At 40.7% G+C, this 14,660-nt stretch overlaps 1 protein-coding gene across 1 annotated transcript in view; it reads right to left on the bottom strand.

The window, feature by feature from the left end:
- LOC127633891 (phosphatidylethanolamine N-methyltransferase-like) overlaps positions 1–12,498 on the bottom strand; it is a 111,577-nt gene extending 99,079 nt beyond the window's left edge. The window contains exon 1 of the mRNA XM_052113266.1: positions 12,314–12,498. Coding sequence (XP_051969226.1) covers positions 12,314–12,415 — 102 coding nt within the window. The 5' untranslated portion in view covers positions 12,416–12,498. The remainder of the gene's footprint in view (positions 1–12,313) is intronic.
- Positions 12,499–14,660: the final 2,162 nt, after the last annotated feature.

The raw sequence follows: 14,660 nt of genomic DNA, 5'->3' as shown, positions 1-14,660 counted from the left end.
GCTGTTTGTTTGCACTGGTCTCAGAACAGTTCGAAAGGCACCTTTTTTTCATCCTAACACCATATAAAGCTTCTAAAAGCAATATTTTTGGATAAATCTATTATTCCCCGTCTGTCGCTCACTTCGACGTTGTGTCGAAGAAGCGACACTAGGGGTCTCTTTTGAGTGCCTTTTGCATCTCTGATCTATGAGAAAAGGCCAATGAAAAATTGGCAGACAGAATTTGCATGTCCCGCCCCCGGACATGCGGGTATAAAGGAGGGGAAATGCATCTGTTTCATTCAGAAATTTTCTTCGGAGCCGATTGTTGTGTATGCAGCGAGCTGCGAGTCACACGCTGTTCCTCTCATCTCTGAGCGATTGCTGTTGGATCTACGGCGCATATCAGCGGCTTTCTCCCTTCTCTGCTTCGACAGCGCAACAAAAAGAGTTGATTTTCTCTAAAATAGTAATTTCTCTAAAAGAGCAATAACACAGCTGGCGTTGAACATCCTTTTCAGGACGCATCTTTATAAAGATGCCTTTCCGCCCCTGTGTAGTTCCTGGATGCGGTAGAGTGCTCTCCGCTTCTGATGGCCAAAGGCGCTGTCTCGTGTGTCTGGGCTGCGATCACACCGAGGCAGTGTTTGTGGATGGCTCATGTTCTCACTGCGAGAACATGAACATGGCAACGTTGTGGTCACGGCATTCCTTCAACAGAAGGAACGCAACTCCAGCCGCCCCCTGCGTCGTTCCTTCTTCCCGATCTGGGTCCGGGCTTGAGGAAACAGCGGCTCACCTCACGGCCAGCCTACCTATCCTCTTGAGCCCCCGAGCTGGATGAGCTCGCCGCTGCATCGGAGAGCGGTTCGGCGTCTGACACGGATGGCTCGACTGGGCTGCCGCATTCATGTCAGCACGCCCAGTTTGAGGCTGACGCCCAGATGTCTGACATGCTTGCCTGGGCCGCCGCCAGCGTGGGGCTGGACTGGAACCCTCCATCCTCCCCACAGTCTTCGTGGCTTGACGATCCTTGGGTCTGCGCGCCGCTCACAACCGCTTCTTCCCGGAAGTGCATGATGAGCTGACGAGTTTGTGGAGGACACCCTTCTCCACCCGTCACAAAGCCTTGCTCATCCGCTCTCACTACCCTCGACGGCGGAGCAGCCCACGGGTACACGGTGGTCCCCCAGGTAGACTGAGCGGTTGCGATCCACCTGTGCCCCGAGAATGCCGCCAACAGGCAGGGTCGCCCTGTGCTCCCCTCCAAGGCCTGTAGGATGACGTCACTCGGGCACGCGATGGCCACTCTTGTGGTTCAGGAATGACATCTGTGGCTGAACCTGGTCGAGATACGCGAAGTGGACAAGCTTTAAAAATAAAATGTTTAGGTCATTGTATCAAGTTAAATATAGTTTAATACTCCGTCTTTAAACACATATTGAGATCCCTTAGTTCGCATTTGAACCCTTAGTAACGCATATCTGTGTTGTTTTCTCCACTGTATAAACTGTGTGTTGCTCACACAGCTGAAATTTCACAAACTGCCCTCTGGAGTATACAGGCGGTACTACAAGCATGCGATTAAATGCGTTAATTATTTTAACGCGTTATTTTTTGTATAATTAATCTTGCGTTATTAACGCGTTAACTCGACAGCCCTACTATATGTATCCAAAATGGCTGCATCTAGTGTGTGTCTGTTACAAACTCCCAGAAGGAATTGCTATGGAAGCGCTCTTCTTATAAGATGCAGGAAGTTAAGCCCAGTAAAATTGCTGTGTGCTTTGCTGTGGAATCCCTTGTTAAAAGAAAATAAACCAAATGTGCTGTATATTCAGCTCGGTTGCCAAACAATTTTTCTTCAGTACTAGCCTACTAGATTTTAATGCATGGATGCTGTCTGAGGGAGTCAGCTCACTGGACTGTCAAATGAAAAAGCTCAAGCGTTTCAAGCACTAGATGACTGCATCAGTGACTGACTTGATGGGACAAACAAGTATTTAGCTGTTTCTTTATGGTCTTATGGTTGAAGTTGCATCATTTTGGTTTATCTAAAGCAAATCATGAACTAGAACTAGGTTTGTTTGAAAAAGTTAACAGCTCATGAACAGCATGTATGCATGGTGAACTGATTTTTTAAATTGCTTCTTTGAATCTCTGACTCACTCATTTATGAACTGTGTGTCTGCTTGATTGACTGTAGAACTGATTTTTGACATGCTTGTTGAATCATGGACTTACCGAATCATTAAATGCTTGTCTACATTGTGAACTAACTTATGAACTGCATGTTGACTTGTAAAGCGAACAGTGAACTGTTGAGTGAATCACAGTGAACCGAGTCCGAACTGTTAATTTGAATTGCAAGTGAACCTAGTTTGAACTGTCTGTTTTAGGAGTCTGATTTGAATGACTGAATAACTAAGAGAACTGATCTGTGAATTTTCATTGTTTTCATTTAAATGAACCAAATCATGAGCTGAATATTTGAGAGAATCAAAATCACATGGTTTGAAGTGACTTATTGGCTTAAATGTTGTTTCTCTTCTCCCTCTAAAAAACTTTTTGTTATTGATTATTCTTCATTTTCTTACAAACATTTCAGTGCAATTTAAGAATTTGTCTTGCTATTTTATTCATATTTCACCTTTTAGCCTTTGTAGGGTTCATTTTACCCTGAATTAGTTACTCCTATGTAGGGTTGACTGAATGACTCAAAATTGTTTAGCAGATTAAATCATCTGTTTGGCACCCCAGTAATCTATGTCAATCTGCTACAAGATTAAATTATGCATAGTGTATAGCAAAGACAAAACATACAGTCCACACAGGTGGATGCGGGGTTGCATGTGGTAAATACATATTATATATATATATATATATATATATATATATATATATATATATATATATATATATATATATACTTCTATACTACTCCAGAACTAGGCAGTGTGATGAATGCAGATATTGTTGGTTTTCATATGACTAATTGCAAATGTTCGCCATTTTCTAAATCTGCTAAATGACAATGTAAATATTAAGTAAAATGTTTTCAAAACCACCTTCCCTGCAGATAACCAGGGCTCACATTAAGTTCTAAAGCTTCATTTTATTTTACATTTTATTGTTTTTAGCTTCCAAATATATTTTACTTTACTAAATTAACAAATCAGTCAATATCAGCATAGAAAATATTTTTAACCACAAAACACATTTAGTAAATTACAGTATTTATTTACAAAGGAACTTTATAAGGAATCTTAAGAGTAAATGGCCAAATGAAGAAATGTCCCTGGTATACTTGATGTAAAATTACAATCAAATTATAGCAAATGTAACCAATCTAGTTAATAAAGTAATAAACTTCCTCTTGGAAGACTGGTTATTCACAAATTAACCAAACAGGGCATTTAATTACTAAATGAATTTTGGAAAACTAAAAAAATACAAACCATTACACCTCTTAAGTTACATTTAATGTTAGATGTGCAAATCTCTATGTAAAACGACCATAAATAAAAGTAGATTTATAGTGCTTACCATTGCCTAAGCATTTGTTCACTGGAAGTCAGCCATTACAGATCAAAGTGAGGCTCACACGCAGAACTCCGATTATCTTTGTACGCTGCTCTAGTCAGATAATGGTTTTAACTTCTAAGACAAATCTGTCTTGTGCCCATTAAAACATAATTCATTCACAAAGATGAAAGATTATATGAATGTCTACAAAACGTGTCATGGCTCTGGCATTTTCAGGTTCATTCTGTTGTTTGTTTTTCTCTCCCCTTCGTGTATCACAGGTGGAGTCTTCGAGCGTAATCGCCGTTTCCATGAGAACGTCGATTAGAGGCATTGATTACAGTAATGGGTTTCTCACACACTCCACCTGTCTTCCTCTGATTGCACACTGTAATTTATCCATTCTGTGTTCCCTGTATGTTTGCTGGTTTATTATGGTTGTTTTGTCTCCGAGTGGTGTTTGCCCATAAGATCTCAATTGCCTGGTGATTGTGCTCGAGGAGGATTCCTTGGATTCTGCCCACATGTCGGGAGACTTGTTCTGGGCTCTGCTTCGCACCACACCACCCTTCAATGGATTGTCCGGACCACCACAGCAATACACACTGACGAACACAATATCCTGCCCCAGTGGCTTCCTCACTGAACTCGACCGAACTGGCGATGAAGCGCTTTTGTGTTGACTGTCCAATTAAAGACTTGTGAGCTTTACCTCTGCGTTTGGGTCCTGTCTTTCCCCCAGTGTGACAGAATAAACCAGCCAGCTATGGACCCAGTGGAGGAGACCGCTGTTCGCTCTGCCCTGTCTCAGCAATGGGTTTTGCTTGGTCAACATCAAAAGCAGGTTTCCACATTGAATCACGCAATATAATTTATGGCCTCGCAGCTCGTGGATTTAACTATGCTGGTTCAACAACTCTACCCCCCTCCTGATTCTAGTCCAGTTCAGAATTTACCTCCTCCCCCTCGATGGTTTCACACGCCTAAACGTGCAGATCCGATGTGCAAATCCTTCCCCCAGCCATACTCGGGTGTTAGGGCTCTCTCGCACTGCTCACTCTTTTCCATGCAGACCTCTACCTTTACGTCTAAAACCATAAAGTTTGCATGTGTTATCATGCTCCATTCTGGGAAGGCTGGAAAACCAGCCTTGTGGAACGGCAATGTGGGAAAACCGTCATGCCTGCTGCTCGTCATATGAGGCATTTTCAACTGTGATCACACCCCTCAGGGTCGGGAGGCTTGGTCGATGTGGAAAAGCTGATTTCCACATCGAATCACTCTCTAGCCACTCTTCTCTCTATTCTCCTGACCCTCATCCTTCTCCTGAACACATGCAGGTGGACAGGCTCCCAGTTTCACGTAGAGAGGGGCAGAGTCACCTCCTCAAGGGCTTATTTCACTTGCTGCCTGTCTGGTCACCTCTCAGCTGCATGTCCATTAAAATACCCTGCTCGTAAGTAGCAAGCGGGATACTGGCGAGTGCAACACCCCTAGACAAAGCCAGTGGACTTCTTCCTTCGCACTCTCCTTTCGGTTCTCTTGCAGAGTGGTATTAGCTGCAACGTAATCTCGGCTCTGAGGGAAATTTCATCAACAAGGACTTATCCCTAAAATGGTGGCTTCCCAGATTCTGAATGGACGAGCCAATAACTGCACACACGCTTGTTGGTACACCCCTCTCTGTCATCACCCAATCTACCAAGCCTGTTACCATGATTTCCAGGAATCACACTGAACAGCTGTCATTCTTCCTCATACAATCTCCAGCTACCCCAGTTGTTCTTTGACACCTGTGGTTTGTAACACAACCCTCACATTGATTGGACAACCAACTCTGTTTTGTCTTGAAGCTCTTTCTGTTCTTCACACACTTATATCTACTGTCTCCCATGTCCAGTCTTGTGTTTTGTTTCAGGAGTTCCACTGGAGTATCACTACTTGAGGGCGGTAGTCAGCCTGTCCCATGCCTCAAACCTTCCTCCTCATCGCCCATACTACTGCAATATTGTATTACGCCCTGGCACCTCTCCACCTCAATGAAAGTTGTATTCGCTCTCAGCCCCCGAGAAGGAGGCCATGAACTTGTATATGAACAATTCTTTAGCTGCCGGTTTCATCTGCACCCGCAAGGCCAGGTTTCTTCTTCGTATAGTAGAAGGACGGCACGCTTAGACCCTGCATATATTATTGAAGGCTGAATTACAGTTACCCTCTGCCTCTGATGTCCTCAGCTTTTGAACTTTTGCAGGGAGAATCTATCATTATGAAGTTGGACTTATGGAATGCTTCTGGTCCGTGTTAGGCTGGGGGATGATTGGAAGATGGCATTTAACACTCATAGGTGCACTTTGAATATTTGGTCATGCCTTTCGGATTGGTCAACACACCCACTGTCTTCCAGGAGCTCGTAAATGACATGCTGCAAGACATGGCCGATCATTTTGTTTTTATTTATCTCGACGATATTATGATCTTCTCCCAGAATATATGCAAGACCATGTGTGGCAAATCAGTCAGATTCTTCAGCAACTGCTAGAGAATTGGCTGTTTGTCAAGGCAGAGAAGTGCGGGTTTCATGCACAGTCGGTTCCATTTCTGGAGTTGATCGTTTCGTCCAGCTAAGGTTAAAGCCATCGCTGAGATGCCAACCCCAGATACTCACAAGTCTTTGCAGAGGTTTCTGGGGTTCGCTAACTTTTATCTAAGATTTATAAGGAACTACAGCCAACTCACCATGCCTCTGATGGATCTTAACTCCACGCGATCTGACTTTAGTTGGTCTCCGCGGGAAGAGTCCGCATTTGCTAAAATCAAGGAGCAGTTTTCCACGGCACCCATTTTAATTATCCCTGACCCTTCTTTATAGTTTGTGGTGGAGGTGGATGCATCAGAGGTCTGTGTATGAGCAGTTATCTCTCATCTGTTTCCCTCGGATGGAAAGGTGCGTCCTTGTGCATTCTTTTCGCACCAGTTATCTCTGGCCAAACGAAATTACAAAGTCGGTAAACAGGAATTACTGGCTGTCCGGTTGGCCTTGGATGAGTGGTGTCATTGGTTAGAGGATTCATTTCATGGTTTGGACTGATCACATGTACCTAGAGTACCTAGAGTATCTGTAGTGCTAAACACCTTAACTCTTGGCAGGCTCACTGGGCATTATATTTCACTTGTTTTGATTTCAATCTCTCGTATCATCCGGGCTCCAAAAACATCAAGCCCTTTCTCGATGTTTTGAAATCGAGACTTCCAACGCCCCATCGGACACCATCCTCCCCACTCCTCAAGTGGTGGGCATGGTATCCTGGGAGGTGAGGCTAAAGTCTGCACTGTGGTATGTAACACTTTGTCGCCCACCACATGCCCAGCAGGTAAGCTATTTGTTCTGTGATCAGTTCAAACGCATATCCTTTAGTGGGGTCACTCGTCCAACGTCGCCTGCCACCCAGGGGCTGCTTGTATGCAAATGCTTATTAGACAGACAAAATAATTTTCTTAAAAATCATCATAAATAATATCTTAAAGTTAGGCTAGCCTCACAGTTGTATTAAAATCCTAAATGATTAATTAGCTTGTTGATGCTTTCTATCATGTTCTTAGTCATAATCGGCTGTTTAGGTAAAAATTAGATTTTTAGACAAAAACACGTCATTGTGTTTTGTTATTTTTATATTCAGCTTGTTGACCATGTAAATGTTATAACCAAATTAAAACAATAAATGTTGCTTTGAAGCTTCTTAATGTGCCTACCAATCATGCTAATTCAAATGGATACGCTGCATAGTGCACTCCCTCCGCAATTTATAGAGTTCATAGAAACATAATTATAACATCAGAAAGCTGAGTCTTTCTTTTTACCCCCAATCCACATCCCTATCTGAGATGGCCACAGGGGAGACAGCCTCTGCCACCTTTTCCTATTTACCCGCCTCATTCTTTCCGGCATGTAATAGACTAATTATCAAGCTTCCCAAGGAGAACTTTTTCCTTTTTCCTACTGAAGACATATTTGTTTCTTTTCTTCCATGTCAAATTAAAAGTTATCAAAATGTTTCCAGCAAGTAAATTATCCTATGATGGGTAGTTTCGTACTTTCTATTGTGTTGAAGTATTACATTTGTTGTTTGGCTATTAGACAAGGCAACTCCATGAGCAAGCTAGTATGATCAGACAATGTCAAAGCCTGTCCTTTTTTTCTTAAGAAAATATTTGAGAACATCTTAAAACAAAAATCAAGAATTGTACTTAAGAACGTTCTTATAAACTTATTGTGGCAGCGGGGGCGTGGTCAAGCGCCCGTCCGGGAGAGAAAAGCGGTAAGGGCGCTCACACCTGAGCTAAAATGATGACTAACACCTGTCTCTAATTTCAGTAACATGAGGAGAGCGGCATAAAAGGGCAGCAGTGACGGAGCATGGGAGCGACAACCCATCCAAGAAAAAAACCCAGAACCAGAGAGAGATCGTTAGCGGACATGTCCGTCATGTGTGTTTGTGTTGTCTTTTAAGTTTTCCATTAAACTATGATTTATATCGTCAAGCCGGTTCTCGCCTCCTCCTTTCCCATCCTTTAACTGTTTTACATTGGTGCCGAAACCCGGGAGATAAAGTACTTGTACTACTCCCAACATCGAGCTCGAAATTACTCGCCAAGTGGCAAGGACCCTTTGTGGTCACACGACGAGTTGGGGATCTCGATTATGAGGTTAAACGTACCGATAGAGGGGGCGCGCGTCAAATATATCACCTAAACCTCCTGAAATTGTGGAGGGAAGAGGCAGCCTCTGTGACGTTGGCAACGGTAGTTCCGGAGAGGGCGGAGCTCGGTCCGGAGGTAAACAAAGCCCGCAATCCTAACGCCCCGGTTCCTTGTGGAGACCACCTCTCCCCACGCCAACTCACAGAGGTTTCCGAACTACAAAAGGAGGAGGTGAGAACCGGCTTGACGATATAAATCATAGTTTAATGGAAAACTTAAAAGACAACACAAACACACATGACGGACATGTCCGCTAACGATCTCTCTCTGGTTCTGGGTTTTTTTCTTGGATGGGTTGTCGCTCCCATGCTCCGTCACTGCTGCCCTTTTATGCCGCTCTCCTCCTGTTGCTGAAATTAGAGACAGGTGTTAGTCATCATTTTAGCTCAGGTGTGAGCGCCCTTACCGCTTTTCTCTCCCGGACGAGCGCTTGACCACGCCCCCGCTGCCACACTTATAACTGATCCTAAGAAGTTTCATAATTAAACCGGCCCCAGTGTATCATGTTGCTTTAACGTTCTCAATGGGATTATTTAGCAATGCATTTTGAGGACACGTACACTATGGTTGAACATTAGCCAAGATTGTAATATATGGAACTTTATCAAGATATTGTCACAGCTTTATCATTAATGAATGTCACTTTAACGAAAGTATGAATAACCGGTGACAGAATGTACTGTGTTTGCTGGGAATAGACTTAAAACAAGCAAAAAAATCCCTCAGACTTTCATTGAATGAGGAACACAAGCCATTTCTAGTGACCAGAATGTCATAGAGACTTGCACAAGGGCTATATTGACATTGGCCAGTAAGTAATCAACTAGCAACCAGCCAGAACATCCTAGCAACCCCCCAGAACACCTCAGCAACCACAGAGCAAAGCCCTAGCAACCACTATAAACATCACAGCATTGTCCAAGGCCATGAATGAAATGTAAAATCTAGTTTGAATAGCACCCAATAACTGTTATTATTAAAAAAATATATATATATTTTTATATATTTCCTTTTCTTTGTCTTTATTATAATCACAGCCAGTGAAAAGTAGCTCCAACGTGGTCTTACAAGTTTTCTTGTAATTGAATGAACTTTCTCCCCAGTATTTTTTATTTTAAGATACCCTTATGTTTGCCTGAGAGCATATGAAGGTAGCAAAAAACAAAAAAAACAAACAAACATTTAAACGACTTTAAAAGGTCTACACACTAAATGGTGGGCACATAAAATACAGCATGAAAGCAGGGAGAGTAAAACATAAAAGAAAATCTAAAAATTATTGCAGACGTATGTGGGTAGTGCTTTGGGAAAAAGGTCTGTCTGGTAATCAGTTTTCATTGAAAGCTTGCCCAATGGGCCATGAGTAAGTGGATGTAAGAGTGTCTGAGTGAGTATGTGTTTAATGTGTGTGCGCAGCATTTGGTGTATACTGTAGATGAACCTGATGAGCGTCAAACAAAGGGCACCATTTGCAAGCTCGCATCTATGAAATACACGACCCTGCTGACCTTTCTCATCTTAGCTGTAACAGCATCCACCTATAAACCTTCCTGACATACCCAAGATAAGTTCTTGATAACAGAATTTATATTTGTTTGTAAAAATAAACTATCCCTTTTAAGTCATTTCTAATTCATCGGTTGAAAATACACTTTTTAGTAAATCAATGAATAATTCTTTTTTTTTTGTCATTTCGTCACACAAGAACATACTGTATGCATTTAGGTTTGTCACTATAATTACAGTATGTTACCGACTTATCGTACAATATATGGACATGACCTTGCTGACCTCGATATTGCCCATTGGGTTTACATTCATGTTTGTTTACATAAGAATGAAAGTAATCAACATTTTAGCCAGTCGTGCTGCTTCTGTCCTCTCGTCTGCTCTCTGTGTCAGAGGCAGGGCTGAGGCAGCTCCTCCACACACACACAGAGCAGACCGTGACAGGTGAAGATTATGTGTTTTTCAACACGACTGCTTAATTTCATCCAGAAAGTTAGGAAGTATAAGTCCAAATGAACTTGGTTTCAAAGCCGAATTCCACAGCTCCGGTGTGGGAACATTTTGGCTTTAAGCTGAACGAGAGAGGAGAGCCCATTAACGTGAACATGTCAGTATGTCGACTTTGTTTAAAAACAGGGGCAACGAAAAATGGCAATACTACTAACTTAAAAGTGAATCTAAAACAAAACCATCCCATCCAGTTTTCCGAGCTGGGAACAAAAACAGTTGGAGATGGAGAGGGGCCTTCTCGACTTTTTTTGACATTCCAATTCCAATGTCTGAATATTCTTTAGAATTAAAAGTTCATTGCTCTTTGAAAGTGTGTACTTGCATTATTATGCTATTATGTTATCATTACATCAGTGGCATATAATGGTCATAAAATGACAATAATCTCGTTTATCGCAATTATTTCTGGGACAATGTATCGTCCAACAAAATTTGTTATCTTGACAGGCCTATATGCATTATGACAGCATTTTCATTTTAGGGTGAATGCTCTATCAAGGGTATCCATTTCTACACTATGCCAACCAGATGTCATGCACCAGATCCTAGATCCAATTTGTGCTGACAACACACCATTTGTGCTGACAACAAAACAACAGGAAGCTAACCTGACTATAAACCTGAGCCACCTGGGAGAGGGACAAAGAAGCCACCCAGAGAGAGTGATTCTGATAGTAAGGAGCTTAAAGATTAGTCAAGTCCCTCTATGTTCCCGAGCACACAATGCCAAACAGATCTGTATTATCCATAATGACAGCCCTGCACAATAGAGATATAACTAATTTTTTACTGATAATGATGTCATCTCACAGATAGTATGGTGGAGGAAGACGGTAGGAAGAGGAAGGGAAAATGCTGAGATCTAATATGTTAATGCGAATGGACAAACCCCAATTTCATCTATATAGCAAACACAAGGTGCTTAAGGTGTGAATCAAATGGAAATGTGTAGGTAAGAGACTGTTTTGAAGAAAGATGGAGAAGATGTACTGCCCTAGGTTAAAAGAAAATACTAAAAGTGTAAAAAGAGCATTTAGAAGAGTACATAATTGATGTCAGTAATTGAGGACTGGTCAATATTAAGTATAGGAAGCTTAAAATATTGTTGTCCAGTGATTTTTCAAACTGTGCTCCAGAACCCCCAGGGGACTACCAAGGGGAGCCATGGGGGTCCTCTGACATATTTCTAAGAATAAGAAAAAGTGTAAAAAAAAAATTAAAAGGAAAAAAAAAAAAACTGTTTACTGCCATTATTAGGGTTTCGCAATAAAGACTGGTCACAAATCACAACATTAAAAGAATATTAACAGAATTGTATAACTTTATTTTTATTTCTTTACACTCTCAACTTTTTCAAAGCTCCTAAAAGCACATAAATGCAGCATAAATGTAATCCATATGACTACAGTGATTTACTCCATGTCTTCGGAAGCCATCTAATCGATTTTGGGTAAGAAAAGACCAAAATATAACTCCAGTATTGGTCATCATAATCATGTGTCATCATGATCATGGGTTCAATTCTCATACAATGCACATACTGTGAAAATGTATCACATGCATAAACTGTAATTAAGTGTCAGTGAAATGATAAATGTAAATGCAAAAATAGAAACAACAAGAAACACCTTATAGATCCATTAAACCTGACCTGTGATACTAAACATTTTGCATCATTGTTTCCCTCAGGTCCACTTGTAATGTTAGTTGTTGTGACTGGATGGACCAAGTTGATAAACCTCGACTAGGCAGCTTTGATGCATAAATGTAGGTGGTCATTTCTGAATGAATCATATTTGCAGCTTAATTTCAATAACAAGTTTTTTGGATTGGGGAGTTCATTGTGAATGTTTTTTAAATTGAGACTGCAGGAGCATAAATCAGTGTAATTTTTATGAATGTTATGTAAGAATGACCAGCTCGCATAACAGCATTACAGTTTACAAAAAGAGACAACCAGAGTCATACATCACTCAAAAAAGAACCTCATGGTGCAACATTTCCTCGAAGAGACACTGCTATGTTGACTCACCCCATTCCAGAAGAAAGGGTTGAAAATGATAGCAATGACAGCGAAGCAGAATCTGGGTTCTGTCAGGTCTACGAACCTCGACAGGTCTGCCAACACAGACATGTTAATCTGAGAAGAGGAATCAAAAATAAAATGGAGGATAAATTCTCATTTGTATGATAAATTAGGTAAAACACAGAACTTGGATGATCTACTTTTAAGGGGGGAGAGTGTAATTGCTGCACTACTACTGGCAAAATTGCAAACAGATTTACTGTTTTCAAACAGGTTTGCCAACCACTCCATCTGTTTCGCATTGATCAGACATAAAAGGCAGCCCCACCCCAAGTCATACCATTGAGCCAATGATGCTATGTCAGGATGCTCAAACATCCAGAGCAATGTATCAATAGTCCCACAGAACCACACTCTTTGCAGAAGTCAACCTACAGATGTCTTGCTTATAGCTGTCTCTGCATATTAAACTGGGATAATGGGACGAGAAAGTGTTTTATGTGGAAAATTACACACATCGCATGGGACTGTCATTCACTCTGCAGTAACACTTGACAGACACACTCTCTCTCCACGAGATCAAGCGAGGCGGATGTGCTGTCACTCAACCTCACCATACCGCAGTTACCATGTACATTCACCAAACATACAGATGACAAATTCTGGATTTGTATAGATCTTTTTAGTAAGTATCAGAAAGTGCGTGGAGCACCCACAATGCATTATGTGGGCAAGTTCAAAGAAATTAGACTGGTTTAGTAACAATATAAGATGACATCTCCTCATGCAGCAGCACCCACAGCTCGAGAAAAAGCCAGAAAATACAGAACAAGATGAAAAGCAGTTCTTCATGTAAGTCAGGAAAATAGCCTTTATTAAACAGTCAACAGTCATACTAGTGTATTTCTGCTTATCTTTACTATCAAAATGGGATAAGCAAGTTGCTTACAAACTATCACTCTGTGCTCTTTGTGTATCATGTAGTTATTTTTTCATAGTTCAAACTTTAATAAATAGAAAGACATCAGTATGATGAATAATGGTGATTTATTGATCATATCTGTTCTGTAGAAACTGTTCCTCATGGTGCCAACTTCACTGAGGTACAAAATTTGTCCTGTATACTAGTATTGCTGTTACTTATTCAAATAATATTAGAATTTTTAGATTAGTCTGAAAGACTAACTTAAAAAAGAAAGGATGACAGTGACCATGGAGAAGCTGAAGCAGAGGCGAATTTAGGCATGGGCGACTTTTATACTGTTACACGGATGCACAAAATGTAATTGTGGCCTATACAAAGCACTATTCTATACTTTTAGAAAACCATAGTGCACAAAACAGAAGCATTTTTCCTAGTGTTCTGAGACTTTTGGACCCCACTGACTTAATTTTGCTAAAATGTTCAAGCATACTGTATATCCCCTGGGGATTCTACTATTATGCAACAAACTGTGATTTATTGATGCCACTCATACATAAAAGGGCATTGGAAATTATGAACAAAGCTGCCTTTTAAACACTTACTGTCTGAAGACTACTCTTTGTTCATGGAGAGAGGGACTGATAATGCCCTGAGCACTGTGCTCTTCATAAATGGGCCAACATCACAGCCCATGCTCTTTGTAAACCATGCTTGAAATATCTGTTTTTAAAGATAATGATAACACATTGAAATAAAAAAATGTCTTGTATCAATTACATGACTCTGACAAACTGAATGCATTCCCATTGTCACTGTTGCAATTAATTGTTGCATACAAATTATGAGCACTTCAATTTTCAGATTCATTGGTTCTTTCTGACATGTATAAGCAGGATAAAATAAACATCAAAACTTAGTATAAAGTAAAATAAACTAAATGCTGGTGATGGATAATGAGGTAATTTGGTCTTGTGATCTCAGGTTATACCAAAACTCTTACCGGGTGGGGGAGTTTGTGCATCTGTTGTGCTGCTTTGACATAATGTTAGTGGGTCTATGAAAAATAAGGATGTCCATTATAATGAATAGAAAATTCTGTTTATAAACTAGTTATAAACGCACATGCCAAATGTAATCATTGCATTCATTGCTGAAAAACCTTTATACCATATTTAGCAAAAAAATTCAAAACAATTACTCTTTAAATGTCAAGTAGCATGTCCATCATGTCCATCAAGTAATATTGAATGAAATAATTTCTACATGGCAATAAAACATTGGTTATAGCACACTTTCACATGCCGGCAAAAGTTTAAGAAATATGAATGACATTTTAAATAGGGATGTGCAGGAGTAATCAATTAGTCTACTACATTAATTGACTACAAAATTACTCAAAATGCCCATCCCTAATTTTAAAACAAAACT

This window comes from Xyrauchen texanus, chromosome 40 (assembly GCF_025860055.1).
Source record: "Xyrauchen texanus isolate HMW12.3.18 chromosome 40, RBS_HiC_50CHRs, whole genome shotgun sequence".
Classification (NCBI taxonomy): Eukaryota; Metazoa; Chordata; class Actinopteri; order Cypriniformes; family Catostomidae; genus Xyrauchen; species Xyrauchen texanus.
This window is presented reverse-complemented; position numbering and strand designations above follow the sequence as displayed.